Source organism: Molossus molossus, unplaced genomic scaffold (genome assembly GCF_014108415.1).
Source record: "Molossus molossus isolate mMolMol1 unplaced genomic scaffold, mMolMol1.p scaffold_m16_p_2, whole genome shotgun sequence".
Taxonomy (NCBI): domain Eukaryota; kingdom Metazoa; phylum Chordata; class Mammalia; order Chiroptera; family Molossidae; genus Molossus; species Molossus molossus.
In genome coordinates, this window is record NW_023425355.1 from 103,473,098 (window position 1) to 103,487,768 (window position 14,671).

General features: G+C 37.1%; 1 protein-coding gene across 1 annotated transcript in view; it reads left to right on the forward strand.

Moving 5' to 3' along the window:
- The window catches only part of DGKK (diacylglycerol kinase kappa), a 159,890-nt gene that overhangs the window by 65,008 nt on the left and 80,211 nt on the right, over positions 1-14,671 (forward strand). The window contains exons 5-7 of the mRNA XM_036271305.1: positions 10,356-10,491; positions 10,967-11,070; positions 11,402-11,527. Of these exons, the coding sequence (XP_036127198.1) occupies positions 10,356-10,491; positions 10,967-11,070; positions 11,402-11,527 (366 nt within the window). The remainder of the gene's footprint in view (positions 1-10,355; positions 10,492-10,966; positions 11,071-11,401; positions 11,528-14,671) is intronic.

Here is a 14,671-nt window from a genome sequence, read left to right on the forward strand (position 1 = left end):
GAATATTGTACTAGCCTTGCATCCCTGGGAAGAATCCCACTTGGTCATGATGGATAATTTTTTGGGTGTATTACTACATATGATTTGCTAGTATTTTGTTCAGGATTTAGGCGTCTATGTTCATCAGGGATATTGGCCTGCTGTTTTCTTTCTTTGTAGTGTATTTTTCTGGTTTGGACTTAAAATTATGCTGGCTTCATAAAATGAGTTTGGAAGTCTTCCTTCTTCTTGAATTTTTTGAAATAGTTTGAGGAGAATGGGTTTTAGTTCTTTGAATGTTCAGTAAAACTCCCCTGTGAAGTCATCCAGGTCTGGGCTTTGTTTGCTGGGAGAGTCTTTATTACATCTTCAATTTCTTCTGTTGTTATTGGTCTGTTCAAGTTTTCTATCTCTTCCTGGTCTACTTTTGGGAGACTATGTGTTTCTAGAAATGTGTCCATTTTTCTTAGATCGCCGAATTTGTTGCCATATAGTTGTTCATAGTAGTTGTTAATGATCTTTTGTATTTCTGTGGTGTCAGTTTTTACTTCTCCTCTTTAATTTCTATTTTGTGTATTTGGGTTCTCTCTCTTTGTTTCTGGTCAGTCTAGCTAAGGGTCCATAAATCTTGTTTATCTTTTCAAAGAACCAGCTCTTTGTTTCATTGATCCTTTGAATTTTTTTTTTTTTTTTTGGACTCTATGTTGTTTATTTCTGCTCTGATCTTTACTATTTCCTTCTACTTGATGTGGGGTTTTCTTTTTGTTTGCTCTCTAGTTCTTTAAGTTGTGAGGTTAGATAGTCTATTAGAGATTTTTCTTGTTTCTTGAGGTAGGCCTGTAGTGCTATGAACTTCCCTCTCAAAACTGCTTCCACTGCATCTTTGTCTTTAGTGATTTTGTGTTGTTGTGTGTTCATTTTCATTGGTTTCCAGGAAGTTTTTGATTTCTTCCTTGATCTCCATGGTAACCCATTCATTGTTTAATAACATACTATTTAGCCTCCATGTTTTCAAATGTCTTTGCTCGTTCTTGTTGCAATTGATTTCTAGTTTCATGCCATTGTGATCTGAGAAGATGCTTGATATGATTTCAGTCTTCTTGAACTTGTAGAGACTTAATTTGTGCCCTAACATGTGGTCTATCTTTGAGAATGTCCCATGTGCACTTGAGAAGAATGTGAATTCTGTAGTTTTGGGGTGTAATTCTCTGTAGGTATCTATTAAATCCATTTGGTCTAGTGCTTCATTTATAATCTCTGTTTCCTTGCTAATTTTTTTGTCTAGAGGATCTATCTAGTGATGTCAGTGGAGTGTTGAAGTCCCCTGCTATGATTGTATTGCTATTGATTTCTCCTTTGAAGTCTTCCAGAAGATTTTTAATATATTTTGATGCTCCTATATTGGGTGCATATATGTTTATCAAGGTAATATCTTCCTGTTGGATAGATCTTTTCAATATTATGTAGTGGCCTTCTTTGTCTTTAGTGATGGCCTTCATTTTGAAATCTGATTTATCGGATATGAGTATTGCTACCCCAGGTTTTTTTTCCCTTTCCATTTGCTTGAAAGATTTTTTGTCATCCCTTCACTTTCAACCTATGTGAGTCTTTTGTTGTGAGGTGGGTGTCTTGTAAACAACATATAGATGAGTCATGCTTTCTTATCCAGTCAGCTACTCTGTGTTTTTTGTTTTTTGTTTTTTTGGTTTTGTTTTGTTTTTGTTTTGAGCTTTCAAACCATTCACATTTAAGGTGATAATTGATATGTACTTATTTATTTAGTTAAGCCACCTTTTAAAAAGAGAAATAATAAGATGGAATCAGAGACAATCTGGTCAGGAATTATAGATATCAGTGGGAAACCTATTTTAAACTATTTATAAATAAGAGTAATTCACTTAGACTCAGACCTTGGAAAGCATGTGGTTTTAGACACCTCTGTACACATCCATTTGACATGTAGATGTCACTCTCTGCCCAGTAGATGAGGTACTCAAGATGTATGTGAGCAGCTAATTTAGATGTTCTTATGTTAGGAAAACTGAAATTAGCAGTCTTGATTTGGGTCTGCTGAGTGAGTACAGTAACAGCTAAGGAAACTGAGACTCACAAAGGAGAAGGAACCAGACCAAAATGAAATAACTACTCAGTAGCAAAGTCTGTATTCTTAATCATTATGTAAGTCTGCCTTTCTATTTATTTTCTACCAGAAAAGAAATGTAGACAGAAAAGCTAGACGCAATCCTCCTCAAAGCGTAGCAGGGTTATTTTTCTCCTTAGCAACACTAAACCCCTGGCCATTGCTCCCTGTCACAAATGGTGCCATTCAAACTCTGGGCTTTGACTTCAGCCCAGTATTCTGCAGACCTACTATAGTTAGAAGTTCTGTAAGTTTTAAGAGGGGATGGATTTTTGTCATTTATTTACATAGAACAGTGTCTGGCACATAGCAAAATTTCAATAAATATTTGTTGAATGAATAAATGAATCTTAGGGTAATCTTGAAGCCAACGTTTAGAAAGACAGTTACACATTGTTCATCTTAAAGTAAAGTTCTATTCTGAAGCTCTTGGAGATAAAGAGGAAAATGAATCTACCCTTAAAAAACACTTGATGTCTTAAATAACTAACAAGAGATAGAGGATTGTTACAGGCATTTGAGACAAAGCAGCCTAGTCTATGGCTTGATAATAATGGGTTTTAGAAGTAAAATCAGTGCCATGGAGAAAAACCTTGGTCTTCACTCCCCTAGGATTTCTCAGGCTTTTGACCACTTAGTTTCATAATGATACATTCTGCTACGCATGCCTATAAGTGCATCACAAGTTCACTGAACTGGGCCTAGGTACCTCTCCACATATTATTAAGGCCTCTCCCAGGACCACATTGTATATGCTTAATTGAGAGATTCTTTGCTTAGAATCTGGAGATGGTCTTTGCATGACTGAGCATTCAACATTTCACTCCTTTGTAATTTTCTTCTTCCTTTCCATATGGAGAAGCACATTCTGCCCACCTGCAACGAGGCCACTATGACACAGCATTAGAGGTTTTCACAAAAAATTGTGATTTCTATGCTTCTCTCCCATACTCCCTCCTGTGGACCTATCCCTTTCCTTCCCTCAGCTTATTTCTATCCAAACTAGAGCACGTCTCATGAATCACACATTTTCAATTTGGCAAAAAAGGCCACATAGGATATTTTGAATTTTAATTATTAGTCCATGGATGCAAGAACTTCTAGAGAAAGCCATAAGGGCATTGATCTGTAATTCCTGACTCAGTTGAATTAAACACCTTAGTGTTGACTACCCTACACAAACTAAAAATGAAAAAATAATAATCTGCCTGCTTATTCTCTTGGGAGAGTTGAATTTCAGGTTGCAAACACAACCTCTGTAGAGCAGCTCTAGGGACCTAAATCTATTAAGGAACACTTTTAGCTGAAAGTAAAATGTCTCACCACCAGCATCTTAGCAGTTCATCTTGCTTGAGACTTAAAGAGTCAAATATGCTTTCTCTCATATAAAGCTCATATCCAATGGTCTATTCTATCATCTGTCACCATCAATGCCTGATGTGGAGTGAAGAAACATTAATAATTAACTTAGTGGTCTATTAAAGTCACTACAAAGTAATTAGATAAGTTATTGGAAACTAGTCAGTACACATTAAGGAGTGAGCTTCTACTAAGAGCCCAGTTCTGTTCTATAGAGAGATGTGAAAAAGGTGTTGCTGTTCCTGGCCTCAGTGATTTTTTTTAGGTAGTTAGGGAGACAAAATATACACAAAATATAGTTAAATGACAGTACTCAAGAAAATAACAATTTTCAGAGATGTTACAAGGCAGTGCATGACTGATTGCCAGATGAATAAAACAGACATTAAAGTGGTATGGGAGTTTAAGGGAGGAAGACATAAATATGGGCTAGAGTCCTCTGGGAAGAGTTAATAGAGGAGAAATTTGAGACTGACCTCAAAAGATAAATAGGATTTTATCGGTGGCAGGGGATTGGGGACAGGAGGAAGTCCTGAGCAGAGAAATTGGCATAAGCAAAAGCTGAGTAACAGAAAAAGAGAACCTTTTTGAAATCAATTTAAAGAGGATTCTATTAGACCAGAAGAGTTTGGAAAAGTGAGTTTAAGAAGTATGTCTGAAGAGGTAGGCTGAACCTGATTGTGAAAAATTATTGATGTCAGGATAAAGAATGGGGAAGAATTGCAACATGATCAAAGTTCAGTTTAAAGATGGATTAGAAAGGGAAGATAGTTTATCAAAGGGATACTTTAGAAGTACAAGCTGGATTAGACAAGGGATATACTAGAAACCAAAAGATCATAGAGGAGGCTATAGATTAATGCAGGCAAGACAAAGTTAAGCCCTAGAATGAGGGTAGAAAGGAAAGACAAATAGTAGATACCATGTTGGGGTATATATTTAGGTTCTCCTAAATACATGTGAGAGGCAAAGAAGAGAGAAAAGTCATGGGCAAATGAAAGGTTTGAGCCTGGGAGACAGAGAAAGAATAAAAAGGAAAAAAAAAACAAAAACTGGAAATAAGGACCTGCATGGAAAACTAGATTAAAAGGTTAGCTCTTTCTAATAATGAATTGTCATGGAACTATTAACTATGGGAATAGGAATGGACCTTAAATGTCATCTAGACTACAGCTACTAGACTCTAAAGCATCTTTGGATCAAGTCATGTAGCCTTTATTTGAATTCTTCTAAATATGGGGACCTAAGATTCTTGCAAAAGAGTCCATTCAATGTTCCAAAGCACTAAATTTTAGAAAGTTTTTTTTTTTTAAGCCTTTGGCCTAATAGAATAACTTTCTAACATTCAGTGTGAGCTGCAAGAATGGTATCAGCTCCCTTTTGAGGTAGAAAGTTCCATGTCATTGGAAGTATTTATTTATTTATTTATTTATTTACCAAATTGTTTAAATTGATTTTAGAGAGAGGAAGGGAGAGAGAGAGAGAAACATCAATGTGAGAGAAATATCTATTGGTTGCCTCCCACACACACCCCAAAGGGGATCAAACCCACAACCTGGATATGTGCCCCAATCAAGAATTGAACCCACTACACTTTGGTGTATGGAATAATGTTCCAAGCAACTGAGCCACACAGGCCAGATCACATTGGAAGTATTTAAAGTCAACTATTTAAACAACTTTTGAAAATCTTGTATAGAAAATTAATTTTTCATAGTGACATCAGCAAGATGGCACACTAGGAGGTCTCAATGCTTATCCTCTCCCCCACAAAAACAACTACATGCCAACTAGAATAGCTTTGAGAGAGTTCCAGAATACAATAAAGAAGCTGCAGAAACTCTATAGAGACAGACTAGCCACATAGAAAATCACAGTAAGCAGTTTACCTGCATACCCTCATTCCTGTGTCTGACAGCACTTGAGACCAAGAGGAATCTCCTCCCACAAGGAAAAAGGAGAGCAGAAAGATTCCAGCAGCCTTAGAGTGGCTGAATGGATGCAAAACAAGATCCATAAATATGCTGTCTACAAGAGAATCCCTTTAAAATTAAAGACAACATAGGCTGAAAATTAAAAAATGGAAAATTTATTTCATGCAAATTGTAACCAAATGAAACCATAGGTGGCTATGCTTATATCAAACAAAATAGACTTTAAGTATAAAACTGTCTCTAGAGACAAAGGAGGACATTTTATTATTATATAAAGGTCAATTAAACAGGAAAATGTAACAATTATAAATATATATGCACAATATTAGGGTACCTACCTAAATATATGAAACAAATAATGACAGATCTGAAGGCGGAAATTGACGGCAATACAATAATAGTAGGGGATTTCACTACCCCCTTACAATAATGAATAGAACATGCAGATAGAAAATCAATTAAGAAACATGTGACTTGAATAGCACTATTGACCAAATGGACCTGACATATACAGACATTTACACCCAACAACAGCAGAATACACATTCTTCTCAAAGATACATGGAATATCCTTCAGGATACATAACATGTTAGGTGACAAAACAAGCCTTAAAAGATTTGAAAAACATGGACATTGTTCTAAGTATCTCTTCTGACCATAATGTAATGAAATATAAATCAATAACAGCAAGAAAATGAAAAGTTCACAAATACATAGAAACTAAACAATTTAGTCTTGAACAACCATTGGGTAAAAGAGGAAATCCAAAGGGATTTTTATTTATTTATCTTTATTGTTGAGCATACTACAGAATTACAGATGTACCCCTCTTTTTCCCTCATTGTCCCCCTCCATTGCTAAGCAAAATAAGCCAGTCAAGAAAGACAAATATAACATGATCTCACTTATATGTGGAATCTAATGAACAAAATAAACTGACAAATAAAATAGAACCAGCAGCATGAAAACATGGAATAGACTGAGGAATCTCAGAAGGAAGGAGGGAGGGGGCGGTGGGAAAAGAGTAATCAAAGAACTTATATGCATATATGTATTGCCCATGAACACAGACAATAGGGTGGTGAAGACCTGTGGTGGGGCAGGGCAGGAACTGAGTGGGTATTTTAAAAGTATCTTGAGAAAAACAAAAAATGAAAACACTTCATAACAAAACCTAGGAATGCAGCAAAAGCAGTTATAAGAGGAAAGTTTATAACAATAAACAATACCATTAAAATAGAAAGACCTCAAATAAACAACCTAACTTTACACCTCAAGTAACTAGAAAACCACAAACTCAGCCTATAGTTAGCAGAAGGAAGAAAATAATTAATATTAGAGCAGAACTAAATCAACTAAAGAAAACAAATTTAAGTCAAAAAAATAAAGAGGTGATATTTTTTAAAATAAACAAAATTTTAAAACCCTTAGCTAGATTAAGAATAACAGAGAAGCCCTGGCCGGTTTGGCTCAGTGGCTGGAGCATCGGCCTGCGGACCAGAGAGTCCCAGGTTCGGTTTCTGCTAGGGGCACATACCAACAAAAGAATAAGAGAGAAGATTCAAATAAATAAAATCAGAAATGAAAGACGAAATATTGCAACAGATGCCTCAGAAATAAAAAGGATCTTAAGGGACTATTATGAACAAACTAGCTTACCTAGAAGAAATGGATAAGTTCCTAGAAACATACCAACTACTAAAACTGAATCAGGAAGAAAAATAAAGCCTGAACAGATCAATAGCAAATAAAAAGATTAGATCAGTAATAAAAAATCTCCCAACAAAGAAAAGCCCAGAACCTGATAGTTTCATGGGTGAATTCTACTAAATTTATTTAAAGAAAACAATTCATTCAAAGAATTAATACCAATCTTTCTTAACTCATCCAAAAAACTGAAGATGACAGAACACTTCTAAATTCATTTGATGAGGCCAGCACATCATGATACCAAAATCAGGCAAAGACACTACAAGAAAAGAAAACTTTAAGACAGTAACCCTGATAACATAAATGAAAAATCCTTAATAAAATCTTAGCAAACTGAATTCAATAGCACATTAAAAGGATCATACACCATGATCAAGAGGGACTTTAAAAATAAAGAAAATTTGTTTGTCTGGTGGGTAGACCAGATGAACTACAATATTTCTTTCAACTTGAAAATCTTATGATTTTATGATATCATTAAGTAGACAAAAAACTGAACCTCAGAGGAGTTCAGTTGTCTTGCCTAAAATCACAGTTTGTTGTAGCAGAATTGACTTTTTAGATCTCCTAACTCTCAATCCATGCTCTTTGAAGGACATCTTAAATTTTGCCTAATTAATTATCTTATTTTTCTCCTCTAGTTTCCACTTCTTGTGATTATGGGGTAGTCTGATGGTACAATCCAGACAACTTGATTGCATAGACCAACAAATAGATTCAAGTTAGCTAAATTATTCTCTAGCTCATGCATAGTGTCTCTGTGGCTAGTATATTCCTCAGGATGAACATAGTTCATACTTGTTGTCCCAGCACAATTACTATGTTATCCTAGTTCACTGTTAAAGTGTCCTAATTTAGATGATAAGGTCACCATATTAAAGGCCAAACATTCTGTAGTAGTGGTTTGTATACATAACACAATTTTTCTTCTGTGTTCAAATGCATTTTTAATCTGTATCAACTACCAGAAAGGCCTGTAATGGCAGACTGGATTAGCTCCCTAGGGCTGCCATAACAATGACCACAAAGTGGGTGAATTAAAACAACAGAAATTTATACTTTCACAGATTTGGAGTCTAGAAGTTTAAAGTCAAGGTGTTGGAAGGATCATGTTCTCACTGAAGGCTCTAGGAGAGAATCCTTCTTTGTCTCTTCTTAGCTTCTGATGATTATGGGCATTCCTTGACTTCACTCCAATCTCTGCCTCGGTCACTACATGGTGTTCTCCCCTGCATCTATGTTCAAATTTCTCTCTTCTCATAAGGACACCAGTTATTGGATTAGGGCCAATACAAATCCATTATGATCTCCTCTTCAGTTAATTACAACACATACTCATCCAGAGTTGGATGCATTCAAGTTTCCTTACAGAATAGGATACACATACGGAATATAAGTCTCATCTCCTCAACTGCTAAGTCAAAACAATGTTCATTTTATATATTCTTTTATATTCTATAGCTAATGGGACCATGAAACCCAAAATTCTACCCATGCAGAGCTCTGCATTTCTTCTATTTGTCCTGTAGAACCTTGCATGTTCTAGGAGAGCTCACTTGTCACTCTATACTGGAACAATCTGTTAAGGAAGTTGTCTCCTCCACTAGACTGTGAGCTCCTTAAGGGCAAAAACTGTGGCTCATTCATCTCTCTATCTTTAGTACCTTGCTCCATAGATAATGCAAAGTAGGCTCTTAGTAATTACTGGGGGGTTGGGGGGATTAGGTAAGGAGGTTGGAAAGAAGGAATGTACTTATAGAGTTATAATCTAGTAGCTTAGGAAATAGAAAGGTGCTGGGAGCTCAGAGTGCCAAAGCCAAGACTATGCCACTTCCTCAGGACTCTCCACTCTCTGATTTTCTTAAAACATTGCAAGGGTCTCAGCATGCAATAAACATTGTAATTGCCCTCAGCTCATCAAAGTACCTTTTTTCCCAGAAGCTTCATAATCAACCCAACAACAGCTTAGTACATAGCCAGCATGCCAGAAGGAGGAAGGAAGGATCAGAAAGTGCCATATATAGGCTATGTTTAGATGGCCAAATTGAACAAGTATGAACACTTAATGTGCCAGAGCTCTCAATAGCACTATCTCTCTCTTTCCCTCTCTCTCTCTTTCTCCAATGAACAAACTACTATCAGCTGGCATCATGGAGAATATATAGTTCTTTTTAAAGTCTTGTCATGCCTTTACACCCCCAACCCATTATAATGTCAAGAATAAAAAGCTGAATGTGTACGCTTATGTCTATACTCTAGAGAAAGTTAGAGAAGGAAAAAGTCAGACATTCATAAGAATTAGAGAATAGATAGAAGAGTCTTGTGGAATGTACACCCAGAACAAACTTTTTGATGCCTACCTCTTCCCTTCTTTCAATTCCAAAACTAATTGCTGATATACCCTGCGCCTGCCTCATAGTCATGAGGGTCAGGCTGTCATAAACAAATGCAGAATTTACAGGCAGGTTAACAGAAAATTCCAAATTCAATGTCATGAAAGAGGATACCAAATATGAGGGCAAAGACTTTTTCTTATTTATCACTATATTCCCTAATGCTTTGATAAGTGCCAAACACATAGTAATTACTCAGTAAATATTTGTTTAATGGATTTTGAATGGATTAAATTGACTAACTAGGAAACTACTATAGGCAGTCAGAGCATGGTATTTAGAAAAGAATGCTTAGGCAAAAAGCCTCTGAGATGAAACTGTTGTCCAGGTAATATAGTACTCTGCTCCCCTGGCAGCAGTAAGGCCAGGAAGGTGAGTGTATATCTCCAGGATGTAGATAAAACCTGACAAGCCCAGAGTCAGAACCTTGCCTCCTCCCTTTTTTGCCTGGCCAGAAGACCTGGATATCACTGAATTTCCAGCTCACCACCTCCTTTTACTGACTAAAGAGAGTCAAAGGCCACGGTTTAAAGAACTAATTTTGCTTTAACTAAACCAATGTAGTGATTTGGCCAAGCACTGTAAAGATTATTACTCTTGCCTTTAGCTCCTATTCCAGGATTTACACCGCCCCTCCCCCATTCTTTTTTCCTTTCTAAGACCAGTGGGGGAGGGGAACAGGGGTGGGAGATTTATTAGGTATTGATTTCAACTTCCATTCTTCTTCTTCCCATGCTCTGACACCTATATAGCTGGCCATTTAGCCTTAGCAACAGATTTTCTGGCCTTAACTAGTTGATCTCTGTGATTAACCCTCCATTCTCTCTGATATATTTTAGATACCTACAGCAGAAAACAACCCTTACCTTGTTGGAATGCACTATTGGTATTCCAGTCACAGCCCTCGGACCCAACACTGTAATGTTTGCCGGGAGAGCATTCCTGTCTTATCTACAAATGTTATCACCTGTGAAGGTACCTTTCTGATTTCTTTAGAAAGTGGAGCTAAGTAGGTAAAGATAGGGGTGAAGGAGCTCATGCGGCTTCAGTATCACCGTCTCACACTAGGTCACTGACTGTAGTGTAAGGTTAATCCTGATACTTAACAGATTGAGCACAGGAGATTGGAAGAAGCTGGCATGAGAGGGAATTCTCCTGAATCAAAATGGAAAAATAGGTCTAGGAAAATTGAACAATATTGTCACAAGGATTAGAAAAACAGAAATCAACTCATTCTTAACATGAATTTCTATTCAAATCAGACAGTAGACAGTTAAAATTTAATAAGAATTAAAAGGAACTGAATTATATGGAAAACAGGCCTATAAAGGTGAGTCAGGACTATTTAGATGCATCTAGGTTCTAACTTTCAGAGAAGCTTAGGGGAGGGCATTAGAATCTTCATTATTACCATATTTACATCCATCTTTTTTCTTCCTCTTTTTCACAGTATGCAAAGTGAAGTCTCACAGATTATGTGCTTTGAGAGCAAGCAAAGACTGTAAGTGGAATACCTTGTCCATCACTGATGACCTTCTCATACCTGAAGATGAAGTAGTGAGTACCAGTAATGCTCTCTCAATCACTCTTTTCTACCTCCCTTTCAGTTAAGACATGTAGGGGAGGGAAGATTTCTTCCAATATTCAGACAACCCACATAGGCTTCTTCCCCAGGCTCATGACCCAACCAATCTAGAAGAATTAAAGTCCCCTGCTCCTACCTGTCACTTCTCACTAGCATTGGAGTGAGGAGGGCAGGACCAGGAAAAACTTCCTTGGGATTACATAATGTCCTCCATGGGGTAGTATACTTACTTATTCCAACTGACTCTTTCTCTCCTTATATCTCTAATGTCTACTTCTTGTCTCTCTTTTTACCCTTCAGAAAACTATGCCCCATCAATGGGTGGAAGGAAACATATCTGTTAGTTCTCAGTGTGCAGTATGTCATGAGAACTGTGGCAGTAGTCAAAGACTTCAAGACTTCCGATGTCTCTGGTGTAATTCTACGGTAAGACTCTTCTTGCCTCCTTGATACTCAGAGAACTTGACGTGTAGAGAAGGGGTGGATTGAGGCTTTTCTGTGCATGCACATAGATAGAATTCTCAGAGACTGTGATATCCAAATAGATTATATAGATTCCATAGTATCCTGTCTTTCCAGATCTGGCTATGGAGTCTCTAAGAAAAAGATTTAAGACTCTCATCTTTGATGGTTCTTAACTGGTGAGGCCTACTAGCAAAAGGGAAAAGCTTAATTCTCTTATGACAGTCTGGGAAATTAAAAAAATAAGTTCTGAGTTTACTTTTAAGAAATCTTCACCCTTCCTAGAAACTTGTAATCCTTGTTAATTAGTAATGGTTAATAATATTAACACATTCTTATTGCCACTATACATTGTTTTATACACACGATCTCATTTAATCCTTACAACAACTCTTAACAAGACCAGACCTCATTGTCCCCATTTACAGATGAGGAAAGTGAGGTTTAGACACATAAAGTGATTTGCCCAAGGTCATGCAGCCAATAAGCAAAAGAGTCTTGATTCATATATAATTCTGTAAAAACCGTGTTCTTAACTACAATACTAAGATGCCTCTAAGCCAGTGATTCTAAACTGGGGGTGATCTTCCCTGATAGAGACATATAACAATGTCTTGGAGACATTTTTTTTATTGTTATAACTTAGGGGAAGAGGATGTGCTTCAGGCTTCTAGTGAGTAGAGGCCTGATATTCTGCTAAACCTCCAATGCACAGGGAAGCACAAAGAACTATCTGGCCCAAAGTATCAATAGTGCTGACACTGAGAAAACCCGATCTAGACTTTCTAGTCTTTTAGATGCTTCTCTCAAACTGATTATTCTAGATAAGAAAAAAAAACAAAGTAAAAGCTTCTTCTTAGAAGATTCTAGTTTTCTCTGCCTCGCTCCAGCACGTGGGTGCCATCTTTGTGCTCTCCCTCTGCTTTGACCCAGCTCACTGGTATCTCCTGAAAGGGGCTTGTACCCTCATTGGGTGCCCTGATTTTTGTGGCTGCCCCCAGGAGACACCTGTAAATCACCTGGACATGATGGTCAGTCAGGTCTGTTGCCCATAGGACTGTAACTAACAGAGAAAAAGTTCTTAATAGGCTACCACCTCAAGGGCACAGTGAGAGACAACAGTTGAAGAAGTTCAGTATTTCTGTGAAAAAGGCCTACTAGCTTATCTTTATAGTTTTAGCCTAAGGGGCAGGCTTCTAATTAAACAAACATCTAAGGGCCAACTATAATCTTTTTAAGAGATCTCAGGGGGCAGGTGCTATTTTTTTGCTCTCCTTCTACTATTCTACAGAACAGCAGGATCTCCTGAAGGGGAGTTTTTACACATGTCTGCTGCCCGGTTTTTGTCTGGTACACCATTTTGGGCTGCTGCCCAGAGCACAACCCTTCATTGCCTGATTTTGTTGGCCAGCGGGGCTTGCATTCCTGAGTCCCATGGAAAGTAACAAATGGAGAGATAGTTCTTGGGTAGTGACACCCCAAGGTCACAATGAACACCCCAAGAGTATACTGAAAACACCCAAGTCTTTCTGTTAAAGAGACTTATTTGCTTATACTGAAGCATCAGCCTGAAAGACAGACTTATGGTTTGGCAACATCTAGGTGTCTACAAAGGTGTTCTCCAAGGACAGCGGCTATTGGATGCAATCTCTATGCTCTTCCTCTGGCTTGCTCCAGGTCACTGGTATCTCCTGTAAGGGAGCTTATACAATCATCTTGTGCCCCAATTTTTGAAACTGCTATAAAAGGGATACTTCTAGGCTACCCAGCTCTGGTGGCCAGCGGGACTTCCATCTTCAGTCCCATAGGACTGTATATATTTGCATACTTTAATAGCTGTTGCCTGAGGGTCTGGCTTCTAATCAGCTTGAATCTGACTTAGATATTCCCCCTTGGGACAATAGCAGGAGTTGGGACACCCTCAAATACTGGGAATCACTAAAAATAAAATGGGCTGCTTGGACTATCATAAAAGTTTGAAAGACATCAAAAAGCTAGAGCAAGATTGAAAGTTAAATCTCGTCACCTACACAAGGCAACTCCCTCAAAACATGAAGATGTGGCTGTTTTATCTAATGCAGAGAAACCAACACAGACCATCCAGGAAAATGGAAAAAAACAAACAAACAAAAAAAACAGAAGGAATATGTTCCAAACAAAATAACAAGATAAAAAATTTTTTAAAGTACTTAATAAAATAGTGGTAAGTGATATGAATTATAAAAAGTACTAAATAACAATCATAAAGATGTTTATCTAACTAGAGAAAAGAATGAATGAACACAGTGAAAACTTCGACAAAGAGATAAGAAATAAAATAAAGTTCAAAATTGAAGTCACAGAGCTGAAGAATACAGTAAACAAACTTTAAAAAATACACTAGATAGGTTTAACAATGAACTAGATGAAGCAAAAGAAGGGACCAGTGAACTCAAATACAGTGTAAAGAAACTCACCCAATCAGAGCAACAAAAAGAAAAACACTTTAAAAGTGAAGATACCTTAAGGGACTTATGGAATATCAAGCAGAATAATATTCACATTATAGTAGTCACAGACAGATAAGAGTGAGAGAAGGGTGAAAAAATGTATTTGAAGAAAGAATGGCTACCTGAGGGAAAAAAAAGACATCGAGATTCAGGAATCCCAGAGAGTTCCAAATAAAATTAACCCAAGGGAATCCACAGAAAGACACATTATAATTAAAATGTCAAAAGTTAAAAACCAGGCAAAAGAGAAACAACTTTTTACATACAAGGGAACCCCCATAATACTATCAACACATTTTTTGGCAGAAACTTTGCAGGCCACAAGGGAGTGCCCCAACATATTCAAAGGGCTTAATAAAAGCCCTTCCAACCAAGACGACTCTACCAGGCAAAGTTGTCCTTCAGAATTGAAGACAAGTTAAAGAGTTTACCAAAGAAATTTAGAAAGCTAAAGAAATTCATTAACCACTACATCAGCCTTATAAGATATGTTAAAGGCACTTCTTTAAACTGAAACAAAGGGGTGCAAATCACTAACAGGAAGACATATAAATGTATAAATATCACTGGTAAAGGTAATAGATAGCAAAATTCAGAACAATCTAATGTTGTAAAGGTG